Source organism: Miscanthus floridulus, chromosome 2 (genome assembly GCF_019320115.1).
Source record: "Miscanthus floridulus cultivar M001 chromosome 2, ASM1932011v1, whole genome shotgun sequence".
Classification (NCBI taxonomy): Eukaryota; Viridiplantae; Streptophyta; class Magnoliopsida; order Poales; family Poaceae; genus Miscanthus; species Miscanthus floridulus.
This window is the reverse complement of record NC_089581.1, coordinates 151627073-151639097: the sequence shown is the minus strand read 5'-3', so window position 1 is coordinate 151639097 and position 12025 is coordinate 151627073. Positions and strand designations below refer to the sequence as shown.

Here is a 12025-nt window from a genome sequence, read left to right as displayed (position 1 = left end):
TCGATGACTCTGGTATTTTTACCGAAGTATCGAGAAGCGCGCAAGCTTCCCCTAGTTCTCGTTGGAGTCCCTCGCAAAGGCCAAGCTCCCGGTCGGGTAACTCTGTGGATAGCTCCGGGCCTTCCCCACGCGTAAGCAGGTCTCCGATTAAGCCACTCGTGGCAAAGCCTCTCTAGGACCGCTCCCCGCCCTCTTCACTATCAAGCTTCCGGCCGAAACGCCACGGGTCTTGTTCCCTCCGGTACATGGGGCGGCCACACCACAAACGCGGTTGGTGTGATCTCGCAAGACTACAAGCCCCTCCGATGTACAATAATAGTACACGCAAGCACCGAGTGGTAAGAGATATGCAACCCTCACTAAACACTAGGTCTAAACCTAGAGCAAGCGCATAAGCAGTGGTCTAATCAACCTAAGCACTTCACAAAGCACCTACGCTAATTACCTAATGAATCACTAAGCACTATACAAGTGAAGATCACTAAAATGGTGTATCAACACTCTTGGTATGTTTTCTCAACTCTCCACTCTCAAATGGCCAGTTGGGGGGGTATATTTATAGCCCCACATGTGAGAACTAGCCGTTGGACCTAAGACCTAACTTTCTGCTAGTGATCGGACGCTGATCACATCGTGATCGGACATGCCCGGTCCTACCGACCGTTGGAGCGCGCATTGATCGGACTCCGGGCTGAGTCTGGTCTCACTCGATCGGACGCGTCTGATCCCGCTGGCGCCGCTCTGGAACCTTTCTAGATATGATCAGACGCTACTTCTTGGTGCGTCCAGTCATCCTGCCGTCACGTCCGGTCATGCTGAAAACATTATCATGACGAAGAACAGTGTCATCTATGCGTCCGGTCACTGCTTTGCTCAGCGTCCGGTTACAACTGCTGACATCTGCTGCTGCTGAACAACTGATCGGACGCGTCCGGTCCTCCTAAGGCCATGTCCGGTCACCTCTACCGAGCTTATTTCTTTGCGATCTTGCATCTGGTTTGGTTTCCATCTTCGTGCTTGGACTTTGCTTGATATATTGGGTCTTCTCTTGTGCTTCTAGGGTCTTGCTTATAGTGTTGATCGTGGGATCACCTTGTCGCCTTCGTCCAAGTCACGTCTTGCACAGTTGCACCCTATTGAACTACAAAATAATTACTTACAAATTTATTAGTCTAATTTGGTTGTGTTGGTCATCAAACACCAAAATCCAAAGTAAATGGGTCTAGGGTCCATTTTTCTTACAATCTCTCCCTTTTTGATGATTGATGACAACGCGACCAAAGCAAGCAAATAATAACATTTTTGGAATTTTAAAAACTATTTACTTGGTAAGATGCAATACAAATGGCAAGGTTATATGATGCTAATAGATACCACATGTAAATATGTTTGGAAACTTATCTTGCCCTTGTAAATATCCCCATGTGGCATTATGGATTTAAGCCTCTCCCTAACTCCATAATCCACTATTCTCCCTTTCTCGAACCATTACCACTTGTAAATTATTATGATCGGGCTTGCTTTTGGTCCTACAAATTCCCCTCCTTTGGAATCAAACACCGAAAAGGAAGACATTAGTAGCACAAGGAAGGGTCAAACTTTGTGATCCTTTGTATGTGAAGTGGAATAGGTCACAAAATTTGACTCTCATATTACATAGACTAAGCTCCCCCTAAATATATGCATACATATGTTGGAGAATGTAGTTTATGCATAATTAGCAAATTAATGCTCAAGGGAGTTTAATCTACATAATGCATTGATAAAGCATATAAATACTAAAGTGAAATCAATATGATGATATCGGTTTAGAAATACCACATGTGGAAACCAATTTGATTTATACCACTTGCAATAGGTGGTGGATATTGAAGTATGATGCTTAACTCCGGGGACTCTATTTTCCTTGCAATGAGACTACTAAACACATGATAAGCTTGAAAAGGTGTTAGTCTCAAAACATCCAACTTGTAGAGTAACCTTCCCTAAATTTGTACACATAAGTATGGATACTTGTAGGAGACATGCACATTGATTTTAGAATAAAAAATACCACTTGAAAGATGACATCACATGAATGTGAGAATTATTTTCGAAAGTGATATTCAGGAGAAATTATCTATAATTTGGACTTTGGCACATATTAGATGAATAATTATAAAACAAGTTATGTGCCGTGCTTCTAAACAATTTAAACCATGTACGTTTGCTCTAAGGGTTAAGGGTGAAACCAAGCAAGCCTACCATAAGATATACCTAGTGTATGCAAGACAAAATATTAAACATGTAAATGCAAACCTAGGCATAAAAAGAAACTAGATGCTAATTGAAATAGCAAGAAATTAAATCTAGTTACATAACATGGGAAGGATAATTTGGGTTACTCAAGGGATCACTTTTGCTCATTTCAACAGCTGAGAAACACCCTTGAGAGTGCCAAGGAGAGCAATGTTCTAGTGAGGTGATTGAGATTTGAGAATCCAAGAGAGAGGCCTCATTAGTGAAAAGAGAGTAGCAAGTGTGCATCCACCCTTCTCATTATGCTTGTTGTGGTCAAGTGAGAGTTCTTGTTTGTTACTCTTGGTGATCGCCGTCACCTAAATGGCTTGGTGGTGATTGGGAGTTTGGTGATCATCCGGTGGAGCTTGTGGATGACCCAACTCAAGTTGTGAGCGGTTGTGGATGATTTACCGCGACGGAGTGTCGAAGAATCAATCCGTAGAGAGCACTTGATCCTTGCACGGATCAAGGGGGAGCTACACCCTTGTGCGGGTGCTCCAATGAGGACTAGTGGGGAGTGGCGACTCTCCGATACCTCGGCAAAACATCACCACGTTCCTCCTTCTCTCTTTACTTTAAGCATTTACTTTAAACAAATTCAATTCTTGTCTTTATATTCATAGAATTACCATGCTAGAGTAGGATTGGAACTTAGATTGTAAAACTTTTGTGCTGTAGAACATTAGGAACACTTTCTAGGCATAAAGAGTGAAGTGGGCTAAGTGTAGGATTTAATTATTGCAAAGATTTTTAGAATTAGCCCAATTCACACCCCTCTTGGGCATCTTGATCCTTTCAGTTTTGTTATTTTTTATGTATTTTTGTACTATCTAAATAAATATATCATTGTTGTTAAAACTTTCCCACGACCCTTTACATATATGCACCTTCACTATCGGTTCTATTTAAAAACCAACAGTGATATTCACTTTCACTGTCGGTTCTATTTAAAAATCGGCAGTGATATTCACTTTCACTGTCGATTCTATTTAAAAACTGACAGTGATGTCCATGCCCCCTATATAAAACAAACCACTGGCCACATACATCGATCCCACCCACCCATGAACTCTCATAGTCTCATTTCTCACATTTCACTCTCACTTCCCAAAAAATCCACTCTCTCTCTACGTGATTTGGTCATGGCTTCTGCATTTTTCATTAGCATTCATATGTTGTCTTTTCCAATATTCTATCTATATTCATTGGATCTATATTTATATTTATGTTTCTTTGCATTCTATATTTATATATATATTTATTCCTTGCATTCGATCTATATTTAATTATGTTGCCACATTTTACTTGGAAATTTTTTTGTGCTTATATTTTATGTTCATATTTTTTTGCATTTTATCGATCAGGTGGTATGAACAACAGACCTCCTCCACCATAAGAACCAGGTTTCCACCCTGGCGATGAGCCATTCGCTCATAATGTGGCCATTCCGCGATTCCCTAACCCACTTGATAATTACCTTGTCCATAATGATGCACCCCATGAAATACACACATACTTTGCCAAGTCTCCAAATTTTCCGAAGTCCATCGGACTTCTCACTTCTCTTTCGAGATCTAAACTTTCTTGGTGCTCTTCATGTTGGAAATGATCTCCTTTGGCACCCAAATACGTTTAGCCCTATTGTTGGCTTGCTTGTTTACCTTGATGGCCACCGCCTTGTAATTTTTCTTCTTCTTTAAGAGATAAGGTGTGGAGACCTTTTTGTCCACCTTGTTGGTGTAGGTGTTGGAGAGCTTGCTTATTTTCTTTTTCTTTTTCTCTTTCCTGTTAGCTCCTCCCTTATTCTTCACCTTGCACTCATAGGACTTGTGGCCTTTCTTGTGGCACGTGTAGCAAACCACGATTTGTCCTTCATTAAGCTTCTTCACCCCCTTAATGATGTTATCTTAATGATGTTGGGCTTGCTCCATTTTGTCTTTTACTTGAATCAAGCCCTTGGTAAGGCGAGTCATTTCTTGCTTGAGTTGTCCATTCTCCATTGTGACCTCTTGTGTGCATGTATCTACAATAATTTTCTCAACATAAACTTGGTTGCACAAGGGTGAGTCTAAACATAAATCATTGCAAGAAGTAGAAGCATCTTTTTTAGGCATATTAAAGATATAACTTTTCTTTTTAGGTGCCTTGGTGAGAGTTGTACCGATAGCTTCAAGATTAGCAACTTTATTAATTAGCTCATCACAATGTTTACATATGGTTTCTATTTTAATAAGCAAACTTTTATAAGCATCTTGTGAGCTAGCTAATTTTTCTTTTAATTTTTCATTTTTCTTTACAAGTTGTTCATCATTGATTATACATGCATTTGTTGTTGCACTAGCCTCAAGTTACTCAATTTTAGTAGATAGTTCAATATTGAGATTAACAAATGTCTCATATTGTTCAAGCAAGGTTTTGTATGCTTCTTGTGAACTATCTAGATTTTCTTATAATATTTTTAGCTTCTTTTGTTGACTAGTGCAAGTCTTAGCATATTTAAGATTTTCTAGCATAAGTTTATTAAAAGAAGATATTTCATCATCACTATCACTTTCACTAGAGGATGAACTTTCGTTACCTAGTGCCATAAGGCACACACGACAAGAGTTTGATGATGAGTGCTTGTGGCCTCGTCTCTTGTGATAGTCTTTTTCTTCACTTGAAGAATCATCCTATGACCTTATTGATGTGAGGGCATTGTCCTCGAACGCCTTCTTCTTTGTCTTAGGTGTGGGCTTGTTTGGACAAACTTTCACAAAGTGCCCCAACTCGCCGCATTCATAGAATCATTTCTTTTTTTTGCTCATTTCTTTGATCGGTGAAGATAAAATCTTGAATTTGGATGGGCACAATCTTAACGTTGAGCCTTTGGATCATCTTCTCCACCTTGTTGATAAGTTTGATCGATTCTTCATCAAGATCGGAGGTAGAGGAGGAAGATTGATCATCATCACTTAAATCTACATCATCACCATCATCCTCATCCTCATCCTATTCTTCATCTTCACTTAAGGAGCTTGAGCTTATCTTAACTTGCTTGCCCTTTATTTTTTTCTCACTACATGCGAGAGCTTTGTCTTTACTTGATGATGAGGCTTCTTCTTGATCCATCTTTCGTGACATTTCAAATGCCACTATCTTGCCAATGACTATGGCCAGGGTTATAGTGCTCAAGTCCTCCATGTTGTGAAGGATGGTGATGATGTTTGCATATTTCTTTTATGGTAGCACGGAGATGATCTTCCTCACGATGTCCGTAATATTTAGCTTTGTTAATCCTATTAAATGGAGCTCATTGATAATTAGATTCAAACAAGAATAAATATAACGAACAAGTTCATCATCATTTATTTTAAATGAATCATAATTTTGTTTAGCTAGATAATATTTTTACTCATAAACATTAGTTATGCCGTCATAGAGCTCTTGAAGTTTTAACCAAATTTTATACGCCGTCATTTAGTTGTATGGTTGTCTAGACAAACATCTGAGTATGTCTTGCGAGTAGGGATGAAAACGGATCGGATACGAACGGATATCACCGATATTACATTTGTTTTCATATTTCTGTCCGGATTCGGATTCGAATACGGATAGTGTCAACTATGTCGGATAGGATACGATTGGATATCGACATCATAAATATGTTATTTGAGTATTCGGATACGGATACGGTATCGGATGTTGGATATCCGGACTCGGATACGGACAGATCTCAACCCCTCTAAACGGATTCGGTTTCGAATACGGTCAGAAAATATCCGTACCATTTTCATCCCTACTTGCGACACGCAAAAGAACGCCCTCAGCCTGCTTCCGAGAAACGAGTTTCATTTTTGTTTCTCGTGGACCTGGCTCGCTGGATGCGAGGTGGTAACCAAACAAAACGACTTTGTACGTGTTCAGTCAGGCTCAACTGAATCTGGCTAAGCTCATGCTAGCCAGGCTAGATGATACAAGTAACCAAACATACCTTATAACTCTATGGCCATGTTTATTTGTGTTACAAGCCATACTATTTCAGCAAAAAAAACAGTATTTTTTCTTATAATAAATCAGTGACAGCACTTTCAGTCATGACTTTTCAGCAAAGGTAACAGCGAACGTTTCAGGCATGGTTTTTCGGCTAAGCAAAACGAACAGTACTTTCACTGTACATCATATCGATGTTGATGTGAAATTTGAACATGTTTCCTGGCTTCCTGCTGTTCCCTCTTTCCTCCCCCAGGGAGAGGTCCTTTTCAAGCGAAAACCCACGATTACAGCAGAGCAGGGATGAAAAAAACTAGCTAAAAAATTCCAAAAGTGCAGAAGAGGGCGGCAGCAGCTACGGCCCCCCGCCTTCCTCGGTGTCCTCCCCCTCCGTCCTCAACGAAGGGCCTCGTCTCCCCGCGCCCCCGGCCCACTCCCGCCGCCCCCCCGCAACCAACGGCATTACACAGGTCACGCCTGGGCGCACGGCGGGGACGCGCGGCCGCGCGGGAGGGCGGGGGCGACGCGCGCGCGCACCAGCCGTTCCGCCGGGAACTCCCGCTCTGGCACGATCGTCGCCGTGTGACAGGCTGCTGGCCAAACGCGCGCGCCATAGCCGAGGGAAGGAGGAGGAGGAGGAACGGGCAAGCCGGCTGCGGGATTCACCATGACCAATAACTTCCTCACGACGATAAAGAGCCTGAAGCTGATCGAGGGTTGCAAGGCCGCTCAATTATACGCCTTAAGCTCCGTCGGAGCCTCCACGTCCGGCTCGGCGGATGCCGGCGGGAGCAGCATCGGCAAACCCCATACCCCGCCTCCTCCAAAGACCATATCGATGCGGTCCGGATCGCTCTACTACCCGCACGCGGCGCCGTCCACGTCGGGGGCCTTCGTACCAGAGCCGCACCTGCCGTGCGGCCTCCCGGTGGCCGACGCGCTGGAGCCGGCCCTGGACGCGTGCCTGCGACCCGTCGACCACGTCGGTGCGCTCGCCGCGTCGTACCGGCGGGTGTCGGCCGCCACGGCGGGGCCCGACGACGACCTCTGCGACGCGTACCTGGAGCAGCACGCGCTGTTCCAGTCGATCGGCGACGCGCGGCTGATCCGGCGGGCGCTGCGGGCTGCGCGCGTCCACGCGGACAACCCACACCGGCGCGCCGTGCTCGCCGCGTGGCTCCGGTACGAGCGCCGCGAGGACGAGCTCGACCCGACGCCGCCTCCGCTCGCGCCCTGCACCGCGACGACACCGCTGCTCGAGTGCCCCCGCGCCGCGGTCTTCGCCAGCGTGTCCCACAGCGTGGACCCGCTCTGCCCGTGCCGCCGCCCGCCGCCTCCTCCCGCCACCCCTCCACCGCACCGCCTCAGGCGCAACACGTCGGGCGCTGCCTCCGAGATGAGTGAGGAGGAGCCGGAGACCAATGACCTGTGGTTCATCATCGGCGAGGAGGAGGTGGCGTGCGAGCGCTCGTGCATTGCGGCGCTCTCAAAGCCGCTCAACACGCTCCTCTACGGCGGGTTCGCCGAGGCGCACCGCGACCGGATCGACTTCTCCCGCGACGGCATCACGCCGCGCGGCATGCGCGCGGTCTCCGCCTACAGCCGCCACGGCCGCGTGGACGACTTCCCGCCCGACATCATCTCTCAGCTCCTCGCATTCGCCAACAAGTTCTGCTGCGAGGGCCTGAAGGCAGCCTGCGACAACCAGCTCGCAGCCATGGTGCGGGGCCTCGACAACGCCCGATCCCTCATCGACATCGGCCTCGAGGAGGCCTCCCACCTCCTCGTCGCCTCCTGCCTCCAGGCGTTCCTGCGGGAGCTCCCCAAGTCGCTCACCTACCCGGACATCGCGCGCCTTCTGTGCAGCCCAGAGGGGCGAGAGCGCCTTGACATTTCCGGTAACGCGTCCTTCGCGCTCTACTACTTCCTCTCTTACGTCGCCATGGAGCAGGACATGAGATCGAACACCACGGTGATGCTGTTGGAGAGGCTGAATGAATTCGCGGAGCAGCCATGGCAGAAGCAGCTGGCGCTGCACCAGCTCGGGTGCGTGATGCTGCAGCGCGGCGAGTTTGAGGAGGCGCAGGAGTGGTTTGAGGCCGCCGTTGCCGAGGGCCATGTCTACTCGCTCGCTGGAGAGGCACGTGCCAAGTACAAGCGCGGGCACAAGTACGCTGCGTACAAGCTAATGAATAGTGTCGTCGGCGACTACGACGAACCCGCCGGGTGGATGTACCAAGAGCGCTCCCTGTACTGTGTCGGCAAGGAGAAACTGGCTGATCTGCAGGCGGCGACGGAGCTGGACCCGACGATGACATTCCCGTACAAATATCGTGCCTGCGCGTTGTTAGAGGAGGACAATTCTGAGTCCGCGATCGCAGAGATCAGCAAGGTCGTCGGTTTCAAGATGGCGACCGATTGCCTGGAGCTCCGGGCGTGGTTCTACCTTGCGCTTGAGCAATGCGAGTTGGCTGTGCAGGATGTCAGGGCGATATTGACGTTGGATCCAACTTACATGATGTTCCATGGGAGAATGCACGGGGAACAGCTGATTGAGCTCCTCCGAGGACAGGTGCGGCAGTGGGATATGGCAGATTGCTGGATGGAGCTGTACGACCGGTGGTCGGCGGTGGATGACATCGGCTCTCTGGCGGTTGTCCAGCAGATGCTCGCCAGGGAACCCGGGAACAGCAGCTTGCGGTTTCGACAGTCACTTCTCCTGCTAAGGTACATCTGAATCTACTGCTCTCTCTCCGTTCATGTGCTGAGATCTGAGAACAAATCTTTTTTCAAACTTCTGGTTCATATGACATGTTTGGTAAATCAAAAACTGGATGGAGGGCCAATATTTAGTCTATTTTACATTGTTCATTAGCTTGCTTCACAGAGGCTGGATTTGATTGGACAGATCTCCTTGCACCACTTTTCATTCTCGATTAACCTTGTCCAGGGGATAATTTCATACATGGCTAATATCAGTGCTATTTTAAACTAAGGACATGTTTGATCCATCAGTAGCTAATATTAGCTAGGCATTGTTTGGATCCCACAGCTAAATGGTAAATGCATTATTGCTTTGTCTATAATGCCCTTTCTTTTTTTTATTACCTATCAGGAATACAAGTGGAATATAAGGTAGTGGGAGAGCAAAATACAATCTTTTAGCTCCTATCAGTCACTCTCTCCGTCCAAAAAAGAGAGTCGTTTTTGTTATGAATCTGGACATTAACAAAAACGACACTCTTTTGAGGATGAAAGAAGTAGGTTGGAATAGCTAGTGAAATAGTTGTTAACTGAATGTCCAGCTCACAATTAGTTGACCTATTAGCCGGGTTCATTTGGATCCACTCCGGCTAATCTTTAGCAACTAAACTACAGTTGAGTGGATGGCCTAAACTAACCAGGGCCTTTAAACTAACTATAGTTGTTCTGCATATTGGATGAAAAAATTGCAAAAACTTTGGGCAGCAAACCTCTAGTAAATGCCACAATTATGAATCCCATGTAAAGTTGGGAGAAAAAGAAGAGAACAAGGAGAAGGTTTATTTGTTGATATGTTATAAGTCATTCCAACTTTCTGGGAGAGTCAAAACATCTGACCAAATTATATAATAAAATAATAACATTTATGATACCAAATAAGTATCATTAGATTCTTCATTAATTATATTTTCATATTATACCTAATTGATGTCATAAATCTTTATAATTCTCTATAATTTTGGTTAAACTTGAGATGCTTTGACTCTCCAAAAAAGTTGTAATGACTTATAATTTGGAATTGAATGAGTAAAATTTTGGATTATTAAGAGATTTAACATTTTTGTTGTCTCCTTGTATATTGTAGGCTAAATTGTCAGAAAGCTGCCATGCGTAGTTTGCGATATGCTCGGAACAGTTCACTCCATGAGCATGAGAGGCTTGTATATGAAGGTTGGATTCTGTATGACAGTGGACATCGGGACGAAGCATTAGCCAAGGCTGAGCAGTCGATTGGACTTCAAAGATCATTCGAAGCCTTCTTCCTCAAGGCGTATGCTTTAGGAGATTCTAGCCTTGACACAGAATCTTCGCTCTCCGTTGTACAGCTTCTGGAACATGCTAACAGTTGTGCTTCTGACAACCTTCGGAAGGGGCAAGTAAGAATCGTCCAAGACTCTCGACTTCTCCTAATTGTTTGTGCTCACAACTAACGACATCTTTTAGGCATACAACAACATGGGGAGCATCTACGTGGACTGTGACATGCTGGATGAGGCTGCCGAGTGCTACGGCATAGCACTGAACATAAAGCACACACGGGCGCATCAGGGTCTAGCTCGAGTCCATTACTTGAAAAATAGGAAAAAGGTTGCATATGAGGAGATGACAAAGCTCGTGCAGATAGCTACCAACAGCGCGTCGGCGTATGAAAAACGGTCAGAATATGGCGAGCGCGACGCTGCGAGGAGCGACCTGAACACAGCGACGCTTCTTGATCCTACAAGGACTTATCCTTACAGATACAGAGCAGCTGGTGAGTCTACTACCTAACATATCAACATGACATGGGAATCTTGCATTGTTTCGAACTTCCAATTCCTAGAAACATGTCTTAAGTAATGCAAGCTACACCTTCTCCAACAGTCTCTCCATTTCTTTTCTTTTTTAATAAGACGTATAAAGATTTGAGAAGATCTTTCAAGGTATACCTTGACCATTAATTTCTATGATCAATATAGCATCAATTGTTACAAAAGCAACATCTTACTGAAATATGTGAAGTTAGTATGAATCTAATGATGCATGTTTTAAATTAAGCGTACATATATTTTGACTAATTAACGGTTAATGCCTTTTATTTTTCAGATTATAAACACTGCATTTTTGCATTTTGAAATGGAGGGAGTATAAGATTTGTTATTGCAGTTGTTGTGCTCCCTCCAATTGTGTGCATTACGAATTTTCGATTTGACAAGCACAGTAATGTTTGCATTTCTGTTTCATCCCCCAGTTTTGATGGACGAGGGCAAGGAAGAGGAGGCGATCGCGGAGCTGTCAGGAGCCGTAGCTTTCAAGCCGGACCTCCAGCTGCTCCACCTCCGCGCGGCCTTCTTCGACTCCATGGGCGACAGCGAGAGCGCCCTGCGGGACTGCGAGGCCGCGCTGTGCCTGGACCCAACCCACGGCGACACCCTGGAGCTGTACAGCAAAGCCTCCGCCAAGGCCGACGAACCCCAGAGCTAGCCGGCCGGCCGCCGCCCTCCTCGTCGTTGATTCAGCTGCGATTTTTGCGAGGCAGAATGATGAGACGATCTCTTCTCTACTCTCATGGGGTGGAAGCAGACGGAGCACTGCAGATCAGTGAGGCAGGAGCACCAGAACATGCACATATCTCTAAGGAGTATATACAAAAGCCTTAGTTCTGTTACTGTTAGTTGGACTTGGGAGGCACCGCCGAGAGCGAGCACCGCAGGAGATTGAGCACGTGTTGTTTAAGGTAGACTGCGCAGGTGACAAAGAGCATGCATCAAAGGTTGCAGACGGCCAGCACCTCCAGAAGAAAGAGAGGAAGAAAAGGCTGAAGAAAGAACCAGGTCAGCAAGGTGTTCAAACCACCGGTGGAATCGACGAATCTTCCTCTTTTTCTTCTTTTGTATGTATGCCGATGCCGTGTGACGTGCACTCGGAGGCACGACTGGTTACAAATTCGAGTTTTTAAAGTAATGCAGCGAAAGCGAAGATTCTCTCTGCTTTATTTCTGCAACTGTAGTGGGTGTACTCTGTATTATGA

The 12025-nt window shown here is 45.8% G+C and overlaps 1 protein-coding gene across 1 annotated transcript; it reads left to right on the top strand.

Annotated features, from left to right (window-relative positions):
* The first annotated feature begins 6597 nt into the window (after positions 1–6597).
* Positions 6598–12009, top strand: LOC136540122 (ethylene-overproduction protein 1-like). The gene is made up of 4 exons (XM_066532122.1): positions 6598–8979; positions 10100–10391; positions 10459–10768; positions 11246–12009. The coding sequence occupies exons 1-4, from the start codon at positions 6920–6922 to the stop codon at positions 11476–11478; spliced, it is 2895 nt and encodes a 964-aa protein (XP_066388219.1). The 5' UTR covers positions 6598–6919; the 3' UTR covers positions 11479–12009.
* Positions 12010–12025: the final 16 nt, after the last annotated feature.